This window comes from Calypte anna, chromosome 2 (genome assembly GCF_003957555.1).
Source record: "Calypte anna isolate BGI_N300 chromosome 2, bCalAnn1_v1.p, whole genome shotgun sequence".
Classification (NCBI taxonomy): Eukaryota; Metazoa; Chordata; class Aves; order Apodiformes; family Trochilidae; genus Calypte; species Calypte anna.
Window position 1 is genome coordinate 18083845 of NC_044245.1, and position 23427 is coordinate 18107271.

A 23427-nucleotide genomic window follows, 5' to 3' on the forward strand; every position below is an offset into this window, starting at 1 on the left:
CATATTGTCATATGCTAAGATGGAAAGGAGAAGTTCAAGTACGGCGCTGGGCTATTGCTGTGTCTGAGTGTTAACACATGTAATGCTATCTACTTTTACTTTAAAATAACACTTGGTGTACACAGGCTGAATCAAGACCCCATTAGGCTAGGCGGGGCACTAACGCCTGGACAGACAACCTCTTCCTGAGAAGTTCAATTTCTATTTTAAGCCATGATTCAGCCTCTGGGTGGAGCGTGCAGAAGGGGAGAACAGCAGGAGCCAAAGTGTCCAGGGTGCCCAGGGCAGGTGCAGCAGGGTGTGTGGGCTGGGCAGGGATGGGAGCTGGTGACTGGAAGCCAGGCAGCCTTATTGGCTGGATTACACTGACTTCTGCCACTTGAATGATATTTCTCTCTTTCCACTTTTCTCTCTTCTCCAGAATCTCCATATCATTTGCTAATGGTAACTTTAAAAATGTGAATGATGGTCTCTTCTTGCTTCTCATCTATACGCCTATTGTGTTATAGTCAAGGCACACTACTCTCTCTCATATATAACCCACTTTCTGTGCTCTTTTTCTTCCATCCTTCATCACAACTCCCCCATGTTGCTCAATGAAAACACATACTCAAATACGCAGGCTGCCTTGAGGCACATGTTCTTGTACTTCAACTGCATGACTCAGGGACAGAGAAAGAGGATATTGGACTTACCTGAGGCTCTAAATACCAGGTGCTATCAGAGCCAATTGCTTTGAGGGCAAAAGAAAAACCATTTTTAAGCACAGGATCATGTGCTTTTTGACTTCAGACATGTAATACGTTTGCCTGAGGGTGTGGTTTTCTTTAGCACACAGCTCTTCCCTGTTGTTACAGCCTGTAGATTTCACATCCTTGAAACAGAAACTTGTTTTGTAAATCCCTAGGCTAAAATATGGCAAAGGGCTAGAAGCAACTTTTGTATAAAACATTTGAGGGGAAAACACATCACTAAGAATCTTTCACTTTTCCATAGTAAAAAAGATGTTTAAACATCTCCAGTGGAGGTTTTAGGTCATTCTAACAGCACTTAGGTCTGTAAGATACAGAATTGTGGGGAGTTTTTTTAAACAGTAAGAGGTATTCTGAAGAGTCTTTATGTTTATTGAAGGATTAACATAATATGAAACCAGTTATGTTCTTTATCTCAAAACTGGTTGGCATATTCAACAACTGGCTGTATTTTGAATACTACTGTATGCAGAAATGTAGCAAACCAGCTGTCCATCCACCCAAATGGATGATTTTATAAATCTTGCTCCTCGTAGCTCACACAAAAGCTGGGCAGATCCAGTGTCTCTGCACACATCAGAATACAAAGTTTGTGGCAGCTCCTGATCCCTCAAACAGCACAGTCCCCATGAAAGAAGGACATAGTCACGGTACCATAAGGCTTATGGATAGGAAAGAGCAAGCTGTTATTCAGTGGTTCAACAGATGATTTCTGCAGTACAGTACAGTCTGTCTTGTTGTCCATCAGGACCAATACAACACTATGCTGATATTGATTCTAAATCATAGGTCCCTCTTGTGTCTGTCCCAATGTGGGCACCTCACAATGAAGAACCTATCCTTACTTCTGTGTCTCCAGCTGCCTCAACACATCATTCACACCTGTGGCACACATCAGACAGGGCCCAGGAGCTGTGCCTGCAAACTCACCAGGACAATGCCAGCTAACACTAAGCACTAATCCTACCACTGATTCAGCAGCACCACACCAAACCTTCACGTCCTCATGCAGTTGGATACTGTAGGTACAGCTTGACTCATGTCATTATCTGCTAATGTCTCATAGCACAGCACGGGCAAAAGGAAAAGCAGACCAGCATTTCTGACCTGGCAGTCCTTCCGTTGCTCTCCCAGGCCTTCTCTACACCAACAGATAACACAGCAACTGGCTTTGCCCCAAGGATCTCAGCCTGCCAAAATACCTGCATGGAGCATGTTCACTAGATGGAGCTTATCCATGCTTCTTCTTGGAGACACCACAATGTTCGCAGCAAAACCCATTAATCACCTCTCAGACATATGAAACTAATACTTTCCTTACTCTTCTGTTGACACCCTGTGTTTCCCTGAGGAAAATGAACCTATGCTCCTCAAGCTGGCTCAACCAAGAGTCAACAGAGGACACCTGCAAAGAATTTTATGAAGAGATTGGAGAGTCTGTGCTGAAATAGCTACAGAAATGCTAGGTACTGACACAGTATGGATGAATTCATCTGTCTGTTAAGAGACCTTTTATGGAAATTGCTCATCAGAAGAAAATCCCCTGAAAAGGGAGGTAATTCTTCACTTTTCTAATCACGAAAGATTAATTAAAGAACCCTAAACCCAACAATAATACGATCCATTAGTTTGTTTGTTCCTCATAACAATAGGCAGCTTTACTGTAATAGTTGTCGAAAAAACCCAGTTTAATCAGTAGTTGCACTATATGGTACCACTTCTGTCATGACTTATCTTTCACCCAGGCTGGGTTTGGCTGGTTGAAAGCACAAACCCACTTTTGCAAAAAAACTGTCATATAAGGTTTAAGCATTTCTAAAATAATATAATTTACAATAAGAAATAGTGCACTTGAAAATTATAGAATTAGTAAACAGTCTGAAAACAAAATTTTAAAAGTATCTGTACTGTGACCCTCTAAGCCAAATCCTTAGGCTACCAGATATCCCTGAGAGGTTGTCATATGTCTGTTCTTGCCTTTTCATAGGGTGCCTTTATTCCTATAAATTTCTTCATTATTTTGGGTCATTACAGGAAAGAAAACAGGCTGGCTGCAGCTGCCAATGTCATCCTTGAAAACTGCAAACACATTAGCATAATATTTAGCTTTTTCTGGTCAGGAACTTTCCAAAGAAAAGTACTTTCAGCAGACAATGCTAATCTAAAAGAGCCAAAACATTTGGTAAAAACATTAGTAAAGACAAAAGTTGGGAAAAAACCACACAGCAGATTTCAGGCAGACAGGGACATTATTTCATATCTTGGAGTGCTCTAGAGCTTTGGCTTTCCAAATTCATAGGCCTGGGACAACTCAGTCAAGGTCTGCCCTGGACTAGGGACTTCAGGGACTTTTCCATGGTATCTTCAGCAGAGCAGGGGTGATCTTCCAGACCAAATAGTAGGACATGGAAGGGACATTGTCCCTTCCATGTCCACTGCTCCTCAGCAGTGCTTCCAGACTAGAAGTTTATTTGGAAATTTTGGCTAAGAAGGCCCCCCCTAATTGCTCAAAAGACAGAGTTCAGAGCATGAAACAGCCGACCAGGGCTATGCTGTGGACTCAGCCTCAGCTGAGTCTGGCCCTGAAGTACAAGGCTCTAGAAGCTGCCAGGGTTCACAATTGTTTTCTTTATAGGAACCACATACTGCTAAAATAAAACTGATTTCACATGTTCAAACTTCCCATGAATGGGGCACTCCAAGACGCCGCTAACTTTTCTTAATGTGTCCCACATATTTCCATTGCTTTTTCCTGGATAATTTTCCAGACAAGGAGCTGCAGAACCCCCTGAGAAATCTCAGCATTTATTATAATTAACTTCCCATTCTTAGCATGCATCTAGGTTTCAGCTCTTTAGCTCCTTTTGCACAGTTTAGGTACATGCCCAACTGCAAAATCTCTGTCTTACAATGAAAGAGGAGTTAAGATAAAAACTCAGAACATCTATGAAATGGTAATTTTCTGGTTTTAGTGATTGAGTACAACAGAACAAAATACTTAGTTGGACATGTATGGTTATGGCAAGAGAAGCACTGGGGTTTCCTTCTTCCATTTATGCTCCTAATTCTCTGTTTTTTTCTTTCCTTTGATCAAAAATGTAATCAGCCAGTATGTTAGGATGAGCCCGTGATGGTAAGTGATCCACCCAGCCCTCCAGATTTTGTGTTCATAGACCTTTCTTACCAGGTTCAGCCAGCTAGAAGCTGACATGAACAAAATGGGAGAATCAGAAGATGATGTTCACCAGTCAGGATGACTTTAGTGCACATAAACATGACTGTACAGAAAGAAGGCATCTTGGATGAACCTTAACCAGGTGTCATCACCATACTACTTAATAATCACTGTGACATCCTTTCCCCATACCTTTCTGCCAGTTGTTTATGTGTACACAAAGATAAAAAAACTATTTCACTCTCATAAGCAGCATTTGTAGGATACCATTTTCTTACTGTCCATACACTGACTTGAAACTCAGGCACAGTATCACTTCTCTTTCCATTCTCTAGAGCATCAAACACATTCCTGACATTATTGTCCTTTTTTTCCTACCTATATCTTTAATGCAAACTTGTGCATAAATCCAGTTCCTAAAGGAATCCAAATGTTTTACCTCAAGGTACATTACATGTCTCAGTATGTCCTTTTATATCCCAGACTACATATAAACTTAATTCATACCATATCCTAAAGCACCCACGGGGAAAACAAAGAATACCTAGTTCACTATTTACTGAATGTAAACCAGATCCATACAATTCTGAGCTAACCACAAAACAAATTTAATGGTAATATCAAAAATAATGTTTGATTGCTTCACCTTGCCTTTCGGTCAATGTGCATGCTGAAGATGGATCACGCAAACAAGTAGATACCAGAGTTTCAGACCAAATCTTACACAGTCTGCTCTTCAAGCCTAATTTCTTCAGCTATCCTGATGCTACTCGGAGTATTTGTTTCTACAATTAAAACAGGAGCCCTCTTAATACACTCTTAGATAAAATTATCGCCTACAGACAAATAAACCAATATTTGATAAGATTTTTGCTCTGAAATAATTAAAATCACTTACTGTTAATTAAGAAAATCACCTGTATGGCTGTGGCTGTGAGATGAACATTTGGTTCCTCTTCTAAGAAAGCACTTTCTGTTTTCAGCCTTGAATCTAAATCCTCAGTCTACAGTATAATATTTTGTATATCCATGCCTTCTGGGAAACAGTTTTAAAGAGTGAAAATGTTCCTTGTTCCCTCTGCTCACAACAGGGACAGGCCATCTTGCTTTACCCAGTCATCTAAGTAATGCTGCTTCAATAGACTGAAGTACTTTTCCACATGACAAGCCTGCAATTTCTCCTCCCCTTCGAAATTAGTCACTAAATAACCTCCTTGGCATGTCACCCAGTCACAAACTGTGCAACACTATGTGATTCAATCATTCAACCATTTTTTAATGTGTGCCTATAATGTATAGAAAGAGAGTAACACTATGGAATGAAGCACAATAAAGACTCACAAAGCCATAAATAAAATAGTGAGTAACTTCAGTTTAAGTAAGAGAATGCATTTCAAGGGTAACAATATAAAACACACATATTAATTCCCCAACAGGGGAAGATGTCTAATTATTTAGCAAACCCAGTACAATTTTAGAAAAAAAAAAAAAATATAAGCCTTGGAAGCTTTTCATGTACTCAGATTGGTGGTGACAGTAGAAGGAAGTGAAAGCCCCTCCTGCAGAGGAGGCTGTCTACTCATTAACCAGGCACCTGAGCTGCTTTGCTAACATGAACTTTGGGGCCCCCATAAATCAAACCCTTTGTTATCTCTGCAGGCATTATGATAATTAGTTGGGGTTTTTTTTCTTTTAAAAAAGGGCACAATAGACAAGGTAAACGCGCAAAAAAAAAAAAAAAAAAAAAAAAAAGAGAGAGAAAGGATGCCTTCCCAACTTCCATCCTCTCACCCTGACTCTGAAACACCATAGAATCTGGAACATGTCTTCTTAAAAATGTAGTATTTACAGTCTGAAAGAGATGGCACTTAAATATCACAGAGGAAAATCTCATAACATGAGAACTTCCCAGTCCTGCAGTTATCATCTGATTTACAGGGGTGGTTTGTTTTTTGGGTTTTTTTCTTGATTTTGGTTTTATGCATGTAAAAATTGCCTCTAGCATCATGTCAGGCATCCAAAAAATCAGAATACATTATAAGCATATGACCATGAACTGACTTCACTGTCAACAACAAGTTATGATGGGACCTTACTGGAGCAGCATTTCTGCTTCACAGCACTGCTCTCAGTCTCTCAGCCCTTGGTGAGGGAGGAACCATTCATTTTCGCTACAAGAGGGCAATCTGACACAACACATTAAAATAAAAGGACAAAGATCAGAGCAGATCTGGTAGCCAAAACTGAAAATCCAGGTGTTCCACCCCTTACTACACCCAGCCCAAGAGCAAAGAAGCCCTCCAGCTTTGTGGTCAGCTGCCACATATTCTGATTTGTAATGTATGTTGTAAATTTGTCTTGACCAGAACTTCACAGATTTTATATGTAGTGTAATATAAACAGTCTTTTCAGAATTGTAAAAAACAGTAATTTTGTCTTAAATGTTTATTTTTCAGTTTTACTGCAAAATAATTTAAAACTTTATTAAATATTTGCACTAGAACAATAATAAAATATTATTATGGTACAGAAAAACATAAACATATTTATTTTTATTTCAAATTTAATTAGTCAAGGCTTGTTTCTTGCAGCATAGGAGTAAAGCAGTATTTACATTGAAGCATCTGGTTTATATTTGGCAGGTTTAACTAACCAGTCAAGCATACCCTTTTAATGAATGGATGTATATACTTGACCTAGTTAAAAAGCTGCTTAGGTCTGCTGACCAGCTACACTCAAAAACATTAAGAGTAAAAAACACAGACACATAATCCTAGTACACTTTTATGCAGTTGCAGTGTATATTCTTCCATCTATGTTTGTTTTTTTTTTACAATGCAAAAAACCTGCAGTGAGAAATCACATTATTATGTTAAAATGGAGGATATAAAAAGACCACTACATTTCACTGCAGTTTCTCTGCAATGAATTGCAACCTGGTAAGATGCACATTTTCAGTAACCAGAGTCTAGGATGATAAAGTACACCCCAGAACACTGGACATACTATAACTAGTTCTCCATACATCTGGCACTATATGCAAGAATCTTCAAGGATGCCTGATGCATATGAAAAGTTTTTAATGAGAAATTAATCTTCTCTTAATTTTAAAATACATCAGGCACAAGATCATAAATATTGCACAGATATATCATTACCAAGGCTGTAATTTAATTTGTAGGTTCTAGCAATGCATACAAGCCACTGAAGCATAACTTTTCATTTCAATTATTTTATCAGAGTCTTGTCTAACATACAGTGTATTATCCTGTGTTTAATTACTTGCTGTGTATTTGTTTATAACGTACTGTACAGAACAGGAGTTCCTTTTCAGTTTAACCCCCTGTATAAACAAAGGGCATTCTTCAAAGGGGTGCAACGCCCTACGCTTCACTGAGATCAAGCCTGGAAATTTAGGTTGTTACTTTACAATCAATGTTAATGTCTATGTTAATGATAGACCCAAATCACCACTGAGCTATATTGCCAGTCACACTACTTTCTTCTACATTATTAACAATGTTGGCCAGTTGGACCTTTTCCTCAATTTGCCCATCACATTATTTTCTGTTTGCTTTTCTTACTTGTAAGGGGAAAGACACAACAGAGACACAACATCAGTAAAACACAATTAGAAAGCCAGAGAATAATTTGAAGTCTACCGAGGGGTATACACATGTTGCATAGCTGTAACTTATTGCTTGACTACTGATCAAAGTTCTTTCTGTCCCTGATAACAGCTCTTTTGGTTCCTATTCCCTCAATAATACTTTCATGGATGGAAATAATTAAACAGTTAATGCCTTGTACTGCTGTAAACAACCATTTCCTTGACAGAAAACAGGGAAGCACTTACAGACTGGATTGCTTGTCACTAGTCTAGGACTTGGTTTTGTTCTTAGCTCCCTGGAGTAACTTGTGATGGGGTCAATGGGGTTTTGCTTAAATGCAACAAGTTAGTTCAGTCCAGAAGACTCCAAATGGGAAGACAGTTTGCTGTTGATGGTTTTTACAGCTGTATTAGAAAAGAAGCATTATCTTCATCTGGCTTTTGTGGGGTCAGGTTTGGGTTTTTTAAAGGTTGGGTTTTTTTGCTAAAGAAGGTCTCATGCCACCTTGCAGGTCCTAAAGCCCACGCAGCTTCCAACTCTGACTAAGAAACCAACAGTGTAGGAGGACAAAGACCTGTATGGAGCAGGATCTCCTAAATCTGCAGCTTCTGATACACAAGACTTTTGAAGGTGGCTGGAGAACCACCATCAGCATTTTTCTTACCTCTGCTTAGGCAAGCACCATGACAGAAACCTCTCAGTGTGGTTATATACTTTGTGCAAAATGAAAGGAGATGGGTCAACCCCTAATTTTGCCTCCAAACATTCAGCAGAGGAAGAAGAAAGTGGTCGTACCCAATCCTGATTCAGACTCAGCTGTTCCCCTATGGCAAGAAGCAGAACACAGCCCCCAAAGGTCTTGTCCTTCACACCCTGGTACCCAGGCAGGCTGTGCTCGTGCCACCCTCCACTCCACACTGCTCTCCATGAATCTGAATAGCTCTTTCAAATAGGACTCAGCTTGTCCACATCAGCTCTGTAGTCCATTCCCTATATTTATACCTACAAGGATGTGTGTGTTGTTTCCACAAGACAGAAAAATCCTACAGAAGCTCTTTGAATTTGAGAGGTCAAACTAAACAAACAGGGAGGGAACTGAACAGTTCTGGCTGCCTGACAAATACTGGATTTGACATATATACAGACTACACTATCTTCTCCTAAACATACATTTGTTTGCTGTTACCTCTGTTTACTGATTCCAAAAGCTTAATTGAAACCCATGTGCCTTGGGTTACACACAAATACCATAAAGTTCTCTTATAGTTATTCCAAACTCCCTAGGTCTTAAAAAAAATGCAAACAAACAAACAAAAAGCCCTCCCACACCACACAGCACATAGCTACTAGCTAGAATGAACCACTATAAAGGGGACAGGCAGCTCTACAGTTTCACTGCTGGCAAAGCAGCACACTCAGTAGAACAGCTGGAGCTTGCACCATGGGGCAACCTGTATAGGATCCCTTTGAACCAGCACCTAGGGGATCACCTGAGCTTGAACATGTTAACAATGATGCTTCATTGTAACACGTATATTGACATTACATACACATACATACATAGGTATATGTCTTGCATACAAGCAGTACATTCTTGGCCTATCGTTTGGTGATGGCAGATCAACATAATCAGGAATTTTAGATTTTCTAGGAATTTGAAATAAAAGCAAGCAAGAGAAAGTGGGAAATCCTCTGCTGGAAACTCTGTAAACCTCTTAAAATTTATTTTGAGTTTACTAGAGCAAATATAGCCAACTCTCACTGGAGTTGCATGAAGAAGGTTCTGCAAAACTGAACTATTACGTCAAGTCTGCCGTCTGTCTCTCTACCCTGTAATTTAAACCTCATGCTTCCCCCTCCTTTCTGTACTGATTTAAACAAAGACATTTTCCTAGCTACAGGAAAGTATAACAGCATGTACAGCAGACATATATGCATTAAGCATGTCTCAACAGTGAAGACAGCACTATTAGCTGCTCTGTATTGAAGATTCGTCTCACCTAATACTGCGTTAAAAGACAGCTATCCTGGCAGTCTCCAGAGTCAGCTCATTCCCTCTAGAGCAGGGTGGGAAAAGCTGTTCTTGGCATTCCCAGCTTCTTGCCACTGACTGCAGTGGGCAGCAGTTTCTTTTCTAAGCTTATAAGGATTAGATTTTTTTCCTAATTCTCTATAGTGAGCCTGCCCATATGTCTTTTCATTTAGCTCTCTCTCTGCTCTGGTTTTCATCTGATTTTTTTCCCCCTTTTTTTTTTTTTCTTCTTTATAAGTCAAGCTTAGACACTACAACTAGAAGCCTAATTCCAGATGCTACTTGCTAGTCCATGCAGTGGACTTTGTTGTGATCCATCTTAGTGGACCCAACCCAGCCTGTAGCTCCTCCTTGACTGAGCTAAGAATTAAGGGTCTCTAGTCCGAAGATGGAAACGCACATTATTTATTTATCAATGGAATAATACAGAAGCACCTCCAGTTTTCATTCTTCTCCTCCTCTGTCCTACCATTAGCATGTTTGCATATGCTTAAACTTTTTAAAGCCTAAATGTAGAGAACTGAGTTAGCAGCATGACATTTTTCCTCCTTAGGCCATTTGTAATGCAGGAATACTACTTAAAAACAGCAAGACTCACATACTGAAAAAATTTTATTCATACATAATTCATGACTTGGACTTAATGATCTTAATGATCTTTTCCAACCAAAATTATTCTATAATTCTATGACAATGGGAAGAGGTAGAGAAGGTAAAGAAGAATTATATGGGAAGGTGATAGGGAACTCTGAGTGTAAAACTACAGAAGAGAAAAAAAGACAAAACAAAACAGGAATGAGACAGGTTGAGGGACAGAACAAATGAGTCCAGACATGAAAGAGAGTAATACTGGAAATGGGGTGCTGAGAACTAAAGAGGAAACAAGAATGGGATAGTAAGTAACAAAGAACAAAAACTTAAGCCAGAAGGTAAGGAACTGATGAGAAAAAGAGGAGTCAAAAGAGAATATATCAGATGATGGGAATTCAACAAAAAATTCTAAGAAAGAATAAGAATACAGAATGAGAGTGGAAAAATATGAACTAATGCAAATTTTCTTCAAGACTAGAAGATGGTGCATTAGTTCCTGTCAGTACCATGCTGTAGCTTAGAGTAGCAGACATGGGAGGGAGAGACAGAGAAAGGAAGGAGAAGAAAGAAGAAAACACATCCAACATAAACTTCCTTAGTTTGGGTTAATATTCTGAGATTTTTCCTTTTTTTGGCAGGAGTGGTCAGAAGATGAGGGTAGTTTTTAGGAAAGAAGGGAGCAGAGCACTTTGGGTAAATTCAGGAACACATGAATACTTGAGGACATAGGCAAAGAAGCTATGACCATCTCTTGCTGTAGAGAAGACAAACCAGGTGCCTTGAGTTGCCAAAGAGTGGGTGTGAGTCCACCTGTGCCTGATTAGGACAGGCCCCTATTGGGCATGAGCAAGGCCAGGGGGCCAATAAAGGTGGAACACACACCCACAGAGAAGAGCTCAGCTCACTCTGGTGCGAGGCATGGAGAGGCCAGCAGCTCATCGAGCCTCTGGAGCAAGAAAGGCTCTTCCCACTACACTTCTACCCTGGAAGCGCTGTGTGGTGGCTGGAGTCCTGGAAGAGACCAGCAGCTCGTCGAGCATCAGGAGCAAGAATGGCTCCTCCCGCTACATCTTGCCTTTGCAATCCACTCTCATATCCAAAGCAAAGACATCTGAGATGCACTTTGAAGATTTTGACACCTAGCACTTAGTTCAAACATTCCCACTGAAGAGGTAGTTAAGGTTTAAAACAATTCCATCTTCAGACATTGCAGAAAATACCAGCTCTCTACCAGTCAGGCCTCAGGGCAGCATCAGAGACTTGATCTGCAGTGGGACTGAGTGCTGAAAGATAATGCTGAGGTGGCTGTTGCCCTTTTTACGTGTCTGGTCATTACTGGGAGACAACGTAAATTCTGGTTTGATGAAATCACTACCAAGCTCTGAGAAGGGGTGATACATGTAGCCATCGTATGCAGCCATCACTTCTCAGAAAACTTTCTCTCATATCAGTTTCATTTTCTTATGCAATCCCCTGACTGCACTGACTTAAGACCCCAAGCACACCCATACATCAAGAGCTCTTTGGTCATCATAGTGTGCAGTGGCCCATTCCAAGACTAAGACCACCTTTTTTTTCATGTGTAAAACAAGAATCCAACAGAAAGACAGGGAAAAGCAAAATCACGCTTCTTGTCATAAGCTGTTGAGCTTACTACGTGCATCAGCCAAATCTATCTAGAGGAAGAGGTTCTCTATTTGGACTATCCTGGTTACACCTGCACTGAACCTGCTGACACTCCCTAGTTGTCACTGCCAAGCATTAGCTGTTGGTGAGACAACTGTGGTGCCACACTGGGTGAACTCTGCTTGGAAGGGAAGGGAGCACAAGGCAAGGTGGAGTCTGAGCCAAAGAAGTCTCACAAGGGCTATGAGTCTAGCCATGCTTTTTGAGCAAAATGATGCATGAGGTGCAGCAGATTTTGCTGGTCTGACTGTAATCACAGGAGGTTTATTCCAGCATTTCATTGTCTGAGCTGTCTCCCTGCCTCCAGTCCACATTACTTTATTCCTGATCAGCAAGACAAACAACCAGACCAGTAAACAGGCATTCATTTCTGCATATTTACAAGTGTATTTGATTTCTTACAAACAAATGTGAGAGTTTAAAAAAAAATGTTAAAATTATCTAATTATGCAGAGAGAAATTAATAAATCTCACATGTTTGATTTTCCCATGCTTCCTTGGTGTACTTTTCAGTCAGAATAGCATGGTGAGCACACAAAGAAACCTCTTGGCATTTCAGCCAAGATTTTTCAGGGTGTTATCACAAATGACAAAAATACAAACACATTGAAACATAACACATTTCAATCCTAAAAAGGTCGGATTTACATAATTACATCATTGGTTTGCCAATATCCACATTTATCTCATCAGTATAGCATGGCCCACCCATCCCATAAGCTATTAGAGTGTTTGGACTGAACATATAAAAGCTGTTACTGATTTTTTTTACAGTTAACATTCTGACACCCATCATAACTAGTGCTGCATTCAAAACAACCATTTCTTTTGCTTTTCCACAGCTGCTTTTTAGGCAGTTTTTTTTTTTAAAACAAACAGGAGTCATGTAATTAAAAAAGATGCAGCAAGTATTTCCTCCCCGATCTTGAAGCCATCAGGCACATCATGTACAGAACATAGACAGCCACCACCAACACAGGGAGCCAAACCCTTCAGACAGTCTCAATTTCAGTACTTCCTCAGGGCACAACTAAACTGATGGGGTCATCCTTTTTTTTTTTTTTTTTTCCCAAAAAAGGAATATTTTCAAGCACATACAGTTCTGGTACAAATCAGCATTTTTATTTGGTTTAAATATGCTGTATATCAGATTTCTCCTCTTGAAAAAAAGAAATACTGTTAGTAACTGCACTCATAAATCAAAATCAATGTGTGGCTTTCTGAATTGCTGTACTAGCAACTCAGCTCTTATTTTTGTTCCATATTTGTATCTCTTCTCACTGCACTGAGGCCAAATAAAACTGAAAAAATTGACATGGTCAAACAAACATATAGGAAAGTATAACCTTTAGTCTCATTTAGCATTACCAGAAAACCGGGTAAAAAAAAATTTCTAATACAGATATATGGAATAGGTTAGGCCATAAATAATATAAAAATGGTATAAAACGGAGCTGATAGTTAGATGACCTAAGCAGCATGTTTACACCTATAGCTGTTCTTTCCGCAGTAAGGACACAGCAAATCAGAAGAAATAAGGTATTATGTGGAGTTTTAGAGTCAGCACTGTCAGCAGGAGCAGTGGTCAGAGAAGCTTTATATACAACTGGATTTTGCAATGTCAGTGTACAAGCTGCACTGTATCTCACAGCTATAAGGCCCAGCAGTATTCACAGTTGTAAATACATCTTTTACAATGTTAGAGATGCTATCCGTGCATCAATTAAAAGTCTCCTAAGATCACAAACTTCTTCCTATACTGCTTGAGCCTTACTTTATATATTAATTAATTCACTCCCTTCTATCCCAAAAAATACACATGTGGGTCAGTGTGGCTCAAGTAAACAACCTATTTTATCCCAGAACAAGCTATCTATAGTAAATATAAAGTGATTGAGGGACTAGCCCTGTATCAAACACACCCTTTTGCTCTTTTCACATAGTGACATGGAGTTGTAATTTGCAATAATGTAAGAAAGGCATATATTCCCACAAAAATAATTTCAGCATCACATCACATCGCACAGAGTCCTGTTGCCTACTGATATTAGCAACTGTCTTGCTTTTGCCAGCTGGGGCTTTTTTTAAAGCCCAGATCTTAACACATATACAAGAAAAGATAATTTTACTGTTCATATTTTCAGAAGTCTGATTAATTTTCCAGGGCTCTTATTAGAAAAATTACAGTTCAACATGGAGAAGAATCAAGATCCTTAGATATGAAGCTGCATTTTCCTAAACATCAGGTACTGCTCAAAAAGAAGATAGGGACCTAATTAATTCTCTTTAGTATTCATTAGGCTTATCTAGAGGTAGGTAACTAACAATATACTGAGAAGGAAATAACATACTCAGTTGAAAGCAGAGATTTTGAGTTGTGATCATGAAGTATTGCATTCTGGATTTGTGAAAAACTTCTTGGGAAAGCTAAAGCTTGGGAACAACAAGCAGATGGCAGAAGGAACAAAGCACTGCTCCTAATGTTCCTTGAGTTCTAGGAATTGCATACCAAACCATTCACCTCCACAAAGTGATTTTTAGCCCCTGTTCAAGGAAGAGCTCATTCACAAAGCTAACTGGGTCATAAAGCTTGTCTGGACTTTGGCTTACAGGACTCCAGCAGTTCAGATAAGCTACAAAGGAGGTAAAGCAGGATCTCCCCTCCTAATAAAGTCTCAGCCATGAGCATTTTTATCATCTGTCAATGTGTTTAGGGAGCTCTGGCAACTTCTAACTCTGCCAGCTACTTAGGAATTTCAAGTACACAGCCAAATAACTGCAAATTCTTCTACTAAAAGCAAGAATGGTGAAAAGAAAACCCAGAACATCTAAAGAATCGGCACAAGTAAACTTTATATAAAAGTAGGTGGAGTAAGAATAAAAGCAAAAACTAACAGGCAATAAAATGGATTCAGATTCAATCCTTACATTTTATTCAGGGCAAGCTCCAACTGAAGGCAGTGAAAACTTTTCCTGAGACCCTCAGAGTTACGTGAGAGATAAGACTTCCAACTTTAATTAAACCTTCACACATGACAGATCATATGTTGTCATTAAGCAACTTCATCAGCTGCAGGGCAAGCTCTAAGAAAACCTCAACATGAAAGTCAGGGTAGTTTGAATACAGGCCTCTTAATGGGAAATAAAGAACCCTCTCTCTAAAAATTCCACTAAAACAACTGTATTGTGGTTCAAAGTTGATCCGTTTCTGCAGATGAAACTCTCTGGGAGTTTCCAGGTAACTGGTTTGTGATATCTACCACATGACACTCCTTTTAGACTAACTGGAAGCTTACTGCATGGGTGCGGCACGCTCGTGTTCCTTGAACAGTTTAATATCAAGAACATGACACCTTCTTTCAACCACTGGCTTGATATAAATGTAAAATCCATCCTCATTCTTTTGGGGGGGGGGGGGGGGAAAGAAAGCATCTTTAAAAATGGTGGTATAATAATAGGGTCTATACAGTTACATTCCTTACACACAATGTTTGTAAAATGAATATAATCGACCAAAGCACATTGCCACTATTAAAAAAGCCACAATGCAGGATCCACCCAGCTGAAACACAGGACCTGTATCTTTAAACAGACTGACTTTTTGCTAGATAACATTTGAAATTATATTTTATGTGTCGCTAAACTAAAATAATATTTTTCCTTAAAATTCTAACCACTTTCCCACTAACAGTCTTTGAACACCTGTAGGTATTGTATATCAAAGGACAAATGAATGAAAGAGAACAGGTACACTTAGTCTTTCATCAGTCTGATATGATGCAGCTACTTCTCCCTGTCTGCAGCTCTGTAGCTGCATAAAGAATTGGAAATTACTGACAACACATTCAGAAGAAAATAGTAAAATATGTATTAGTAAAAAAAATAATCCACAACATCAGAGACTTCTTTCATATATTTTTTCAAATCTGAGCAAGATTTGTAATGGCAAATTGAAAAACAACTCCTTGTGTTTAATATATAGATTTGAAACTAGACATAAAATCTGAGAGTAGAATTTGGTGATTTAGACACCAATTACAAATTTATTTTCTCATATGGTTCAAGGAAGAAGTAACAGTTGTCATTATTCTGATTTAAATTCCCAGTTAATCTGAAAAATATCTTTTAGTTTAGAAAAAAAAAAAAAAGATAGGGAATGAGATACCTTTCTTTATTTATAAGCATCATCTTACCTTACATCTCTTGGTGAGTTCTGTTTCTAGATGGCTTTGGCAGGTATTTTAATTCCAAATTAGTTTCAGCAATACATGCTATTACATCTTCTCTTTAAAATAAACCACTTTCTCTCTTTTCCTCAGACACAGTATGGAAGCTAAAAGAGCTGTTCAGGAGATTCCATGGACATTCAGAGGCTTTCTTTCTACTGTATGAAAGTTAACTCTGAGTAAGGAAGGCATTTTTCCTATCCCGGAAATCAGTATAACCAAAACCAATGCTGAGCTAATGAGAAATGTTTCTTCCATGTGTTCTGTTTGGCAGACACTGCAAGTCATATCAAGGAAACACGTGATGTTTATAAATACAATATGGCTCATGTTGTCATAACCTCTCAATGACAAAAAGAGCATTAGAAAAAGCAGACAGCAAAACAGCAGGAAAGATGAGATTTGTATAATTTGGAAGGTTTCTATCAGATAATAGAGGTATTAATGTTTTCTTTTTCTTTTTTCTTTTTCTTCCCGAAAGAAAAAGTTTTACAGCAATAGTATCAGTAAGGCAAACACACAGCAACTTGTAAGAATGCTGTCCTATAGGCATCTTAGCACTGACCTAGCACTGATTTATTGCTTGAATTCGTTTCTAATAAATACTTTTCCTCTAAATACCTCTATGTAGTTCAAGAAGCTGGTTTGTTTGTTTGTTTGTTTGTTTTTTTAGCTGTTAAACATCTCAAAGAAACTTGATGTGTGTTTACAGGTAGCTTGAGAACACTGTTTTTATGCTCTTTCTCTTTCCTGCAAACCAGAACCAAATTTCAGGATCCTTGAGTGCATTAAATTCTTGGGGAGACTTTTCAGCACTTATAGGATTTTTTTTAAATTCACAAGTTCCCACTAACTCTAGAAGTTAAGATGTTAGTAACCTGCTAGCCAGGCACTTTCAGAGGGAAACAGAGAAGTTGCTGTTTCTCAGCTTTGTTAATAAAAGCTACTCAGACCAACAGTGTACTCAGATTATCAAATATCTGTCTCATTTTACTGTACAACTCATTTTAACTCATCTCTCTCACCTTGGCAGCCCAAATCCCCACCAGTGCCCAGAATATAATCACCTTTTAATCTTTCTTACTCCCAGAAAATGTAGGGTTTCCAGGTAAACACTGCTTCCCAAACTTGTCCTAATTATGCTTTCTTTGTGAGATGGTCTCAGAAAAAACTTCAAGGCACCTCAAAGTGTACCTTGATACAACAGCAGCCATAACAAGCATTCTTTGGATATTCTGGCCTCCTCAACCCAGTAAAGGTCTGAGATAAATGCTGACCTCTGAAGGTCTTATGCAGGTTAGAGAACTAAGTGAAAACATGGTGAAACAAAGTGTAACCCCCAGACTTTAGGGCAGGTGGTTGGGAAGAGAAAGACTGCCAAGCAAAATAGCCGCTGGTTTGTTTTGTAGTAAAAATTCCCTCCTGATTCTCAAAACCAGAAGACAGATGAAACCCAGAACAGAAGACTGCATAAACCAAGATTATTCATATCCAACTGCGCCACCAGAAACACACAAGTTGCAATGACAGAAGGGGGAGGTTATAATTTAGGATACTTCCCCTTTTAGACACTCTGTAAAAGGAAGGTATAGGGAATGAGGACAGAAAACATGCTGTGCACATTTGATGGGATCACTTCCACTGAGACTCACCAGGGACTCACAGGAACAGCCTAGGATAAAAAGAGTGTGACACCTCTGAAGAATTTCCATTCATTCAGCAAGGTACAAAAAGCTGCTGTCAGTTCTTTAGTGTCATTTACTGATGTTCAATCTGTATACCACAGCTGAACATGAGAAGGGAGGCAGCCTGGGCCCTACACCTAAGAATTCTGAGAAAGCCTTTTCCACCTCAAATCTACTGCAAATCACAAACATTAATTCTAATGGTAAAGACCATCATGGCTGAGTACATGCATTTGCACTGGAATTCAAATCAAAGCCAGAAGGAATAAAGAGATCATCTCAAAATCTGGACACAAGACAATATTTTGTCAAAAAGCACTGTTGCACAGAGAGCCAGAAAAAGCTCATAGATGTTACTAGCTCAGGCAAAGGAATAAATTAATGAAATGCAGAAATGTGAAGATACTTTTTTTCCAAAGAAAACAGATGGTACAGAATCTTAGCAGACATTTTGGGAAAGGAATAATAAAAAAAGGAAGACCACAAATGCAAATATTCAGTGAGATGGCACTATGTGGCTACCTCTTGCTTGAACAGCATTCAACATGGCAGAGCTGTCAAACAAGCCACACTCTTCAAGGTGTAAACTGCCATGGCACACAATCAGTAAGCAAGAAAGACACTCTGAAGGATTTCAAGTGAAATTGTCCTTTGGAGTTTGCTTAGACCCCGAGCAAAATCCCTATTCTCAAACATAACCCGTCCAGAAAAATGCATGAAACAAAAAGAAGCTCGGGAAAATTAGAATTATTGAATATGAAACCTGAGCAGTTTGATAGGAAATCTGAAACTCACAGATCCCACATTCTTGCACTTTTGGAGTCTTCTTGTCCATATGGATAATACTTAATACTTCAAGTGTTGCTGCCAATTCTTATACAGGTCTCACATCTGCTTGGTAGTTAAAACAGGTGTCCAAGCTGGCAGCTAACATTATTTTCTGAGATTATTTTGGGTATGTTACATGGAAATGATTATAAATCACATCAATAGAAGCCTGAACATCATCAAACCCAGGGATAAAGGTTCCAAAGGGAGAAGTAGACAAACAGTAGAAAATTCTGTAAAGGCAAAACTTTCCCAAACCTCAAAAAAGCCAAAGCTTTAACTCACATATGGTAGCAGACACAACCACACTCACAGAATCACCATGGAAAAATGTACTTACAACAGCTAATTCATGATATTCTAAGTACTGTTCTTTCAGACAGTCTGACAATAAGCTTTTTTTGTGTAGGTTTTTTAAACAGATAACCATGATCATAGCAGAACCCAAAGTTAACAAGAGTTACTCCTTGCTTCCCACTGTAGTGATATAACATGAAATTGAAGAACATCAATTTAGCCAATGCTAAACACTGAAACAAAAGCTGGGATGAGAAAGGGTAGAAACCACCAGACTACTACATCCCTACAAATTCTGCCAAAATAGTATTTTGCAAGAAGTACTTCTGCCAAATAGAGGAAAAATTGTAGTGTGTGCTTCAGATTTTTAGACTCCAGAAGCTAAAGCTGTGGAGAGAGCATTATGACCCTCTACTATGGGGCAAAGCCTCAGTTAGGATCTGAGTGTTGCTGCACAAGGAAGAACCCAATCAGAAGACACACATCCTTAGGCAAACAGGCTTCATTATTTCCAGAACTGAAGAAATCACTTGTTTCCATGTTTGTAACTTTGAAGTGCAGAAGTTCACATAGATCAAAGGGAAGAGGTTTTGCAAGTTTCTCCACAAAGGCTCTATGAACATCCTGGCTCTGGCTTTACTTCCCAAACCAGAAAGACAAGAAATTTGCCAATGCATAGGAAAAACCAAATGAGAAAGTAGCTCCTTTTTTTTTTTTTTTGATGCACAGAATTTCAAAATGGCATTTTTGTCATTTCACCATAGCAAAATAGAATATTATACTATGAAACCACCACTGATACAGAGGTCACCACTGTGTCACTATTATTTTTGAGTTATGGTAAAAAAAAAGATGTCAGGAGTGCTTGTTTGTTGCACAACACAGTATTTTAAAATAAGAAATACAAAATATTACAGCTTTTGCACAGAAATAGCAACTGTTTTGAAAACAGCTCTGTTAGGCAGGAAATACCTGGAGGAGGGCCAAAGAAATAATCTTTACTTTTTAATATATGTTGCTAACACAGTAGTTAACTATATCTGAACACAGATCTAGAGCATACAAATGAAGCCACAGTAGATACATTCAGCATCCACTGCACATGGAACAAGAACAGTATAGCATTACTTTATAAAGCCACAGTGAAATTGTTGCACAGTTTAATGTCATAATGCACAATGATAGTATGCCATGCCTTCAAATATGAATGAGACATGTTGGACATATCCAGTTACTGCTACAGGAATTTAACTGGAACTGAAGAATTTCAGGACCTTAAAGAAGACACTCAAAACCATCATAACAGCACTCTGAAGTGCATCTACTTGGTCTGTGTTGTGTGTGCAGCAGTGTGAATACCCAAGTAATTAGATTTCTGACCTATCAAAAGGACAATTATATAATTGCAGTACATAAATGAGAGGTGATTGAAATACTGGCTGTAAATAAACTGTTGCAATCTTTCTAAAATAATGAGACCCTAAACTACTGAAACAGCAGTAGAGCTTACATGAAATATTAATAATAAAGCAGTGAGACATGCTGAGAATTTATAATAAAACCAAGAAGCGAATTTACAATTAAGCAAGTCACTTCACTGGAAATTTTCTGTGCAGTTGAATCAGCTTTGGAGCACACATAAAAGCCAGAAAGCAGGTAGGACAGCAGTGGTATTCCCTGAGGACAGACCTAGGGTGGGTGACTAGGGGATGAGGTCATGTAATCTCACCACCTGCTGCTGCAACACAAGCTGTGGGTAACACAGTGGAAGGGGTACCACACTGCTCCATCTCCTCCCCTCCCAGCATCAAGGTGGGACATAACAGCCCAGCAAAAGGCAGAGACAGTGACAGAGAAACTGTGTATCTTTCAAAAGCCTTCTCTATAGTTTCTCAATACATAATGTTCACTTAAAAATTCAAATTTATTTGTTTAGTAGGGGTAGAAAATTTTAGAAAAAAGATGAAATCATTTACACTATAACAGGTATTCATCAGAATTTCCTATTTGAAATAGTAATTGACAGAGTGTTCCAATACACTTCAAGCTAGGAACACCTGCTCAGTCACTGCACAAGCTGTCCATTGCTTCAGCATGCTAAACTTATCTGCAAAGGGTTTGGAAACAAGCAATAAGAAGTTGTATGAACTCTGAGCACTGTGTCCTGAAGTAAGTAATTAAAAGCTACATTTTGATTCATATGCTTTAATGCTGGTAAATGACAACAAAAGAACAGTTAATGCTCAGGGCAAGTAACTGGAAAAACAAAGCAGTTGCTAAACATTACAGTAAGCATTATCAATTCCCTCTTCTGTATACATGTACACATACCCTCAATTTTATAAATTGTTGTGTAGGAATTACAGGCAACAATTTAATCATTTAACATAAAAGCTGGAAGAAAGAGGAGTATGAATACAGCACTAGCACTTACCCTTATATCTCCATTGACAGCTCTGGAAGTGTGGTTAAACGCATGTGCAGGATCTTTGTTGTAAACTTTAAGGAAAGATCGGTCTTGGATATTCCTGGAATCAAAAGAACAAGCAATGATAACAGGTGAAAGTAGTTTTATTTACTTTCTTGCTTGAAAGTTTCAGGTAACAGACAAACAGTATGTTTGCAGCCAACCTTTAAGAAAAACCTAAATGCCATAACTCAGACACACAGAAACAAACAAAAGCCTACTTTGATTCTTTTTCCCATGGGAAGTATCATTCTTTTGCTCGAGCTCCACACCCATAAAAATTAGTGTTAAGTTTCTTTCAAGATCCTGCCATAGAATGAAAACACTTTGAAGACTACAGAGCTTCAACATTTACAATGCACTCAAATGGGTTTAGTTAATATTTACATGTTTTATTGTGTAGTCAGCCCACATGAATTTTTGCTATTCTAAGAAGGAAGAATATCAAAAGAAAACTAGTCTTTCTAACTACAACTATTTTTGAGACAATTCTAATTATCAGCTTGTTCACAAAGCTGAAAAAATCCACAAAAGCCAAAAATTCAGTAATGGCTAAGTCCTTTCTCTAAAATTTATCTATAACAGAGACAGGAGTTTAAGTTTTAAAAAAATAGGAATTGGAAAAAAAAAAAAAACAACCAAAAGTTTTTATAAAAACTACCACAGAAATTATTTAGATGGAAAGCTTTAAGAGAGTATTGTTGTTCAATTAGGACCCAACACTTTGTCATTGACAAGTTCATTTTTTCAGCTACTGCATTTAGGATAGAGTTAGATGACAGTAGTTTTCTATTTTGTTTCAAAACCTACCTTCCAATAATTTATGGTTTAGACACTTGCACTGAGTTATGTTGATTTCTTGTTCACATTTAATCAGTAGCAAAGCTTCCAGTCTACACTTACATCCTTTAAAAGCAGGGATTCCTTCCATTTCCCAGTAGTGATCTCTAAAGAATTTACTTACACATGTGACTGAATTCCTTTCTTCCAGGTGCAGCTACGAGTCTAGTGAGCTGATCTTAATCACCAAGATTATCATTTAAAAATGAAGGAAAGGATTCTTGGGCAGGTCCAATTTCTTTCTTACAATGTCATATTACAAGCAGTGATTGCTTTGAGTGGGTAGCTAGTCAGAACTTGTGCTGCTGCTGTAGATGTCAAGTGGTTATTACAGAAATCACACAGCTTTAGAGACAGATCAGTGCACTATGTTTAAAAATTTTGGTTTGATGAGATGTTTAGCATTTGACTGTTTACTTGTAGACTGCATAGGAAAATAGCTACCTTGCAGCAAGTTCTTCTATTATTTATGGTAACACTAACTGTTTTCCACCTTGCACACATGACCCTTTTGCTTTGAGACTTGCACTCGGTGTCTTGGTTACCATTTTCTACCTCAGACTTGGAAAATACATTCTTTTCAACACAAGGCAAGCTCGCTCCAGTTCAAGAAACTGAAATATTATTAATTTAAATAAATTTAACCTGCTTTCTTTTCTGTCTGATGGCTATGAGATGGTACCTCAACTAAATGGAGTTTGTTTTAAAAGCATTCTCCGTAAATACTTCTTGCAGAAACATGACACTTTAAAGTAAAACATTGCTGCAAGGCAAAGCTCCAGAACACTAGGCATTTGATCTCTGAAGTGAATTCTATTTCACCTCTTGTTGCTATTCTAAGATAAACATTACTGATAACAGGTATACATTACTGTACTTTTATTATTACTATTATTTGCATTACTGTAGCTCTCAGATGCCCTTGGCATGTTCAAAGGACTCATTGATCTGTGTGTGCTGTATAAACACCTCAGGAATACAACCTGAATACAACAATAACCTCTTCACCAGTGTACAAGGTGAATAGAAGACACAAAAAAGACAACAGGATAGCTGCAGATTGATAAGGGAATAAAAAAGACTGTAGTCTCTTCAGCCAGAGGAGCAATAAACACATCCTGGGACCACAGGCATGCTCCAGGTAGGCAGCACAACAGAGATAGTGGGAAGGACACCAAGGCAGTGGATGTTTGCAGAGGATGCCTTCCAAGTGTGTTAGAGGGCTGCCTGAGAGAAA

At 38.5% G+C, this 23427-nt stretch overlaps 1 protein-coding gene across 11 annotated transcripts in view; it reads right to left on the reverse strand.

Annotated features, from left to right (window-relative positions):
- Positions 1–23427, reverse strand: part of KIAA1217 (KIAA1217 ortholog) — a 339766-nt gene that overhangs the window by 52873 nt on the left and 263466 nt on the right. For 8 of the 11 annotated variants that reach the window (XM_030445014.1, XM_030445023.1, XM_030445015.1 and 5 more), the window contains one exon: positions 21318–21411. In XM_030445014.1, the coding sequence (XP_030300874.1) occupies positions 21318–21411 (94 nt within the window). Of the gene's footprint in view, positions 1–4825; positions 5022–16040; positions 16137–21317; positions 21412–23427 lie in introns of those variants that run through there. The other 3 variants (XM_030445020.1, XM_030445021.1, XM_030445018.1) reach the window with 3 other exon arrangements.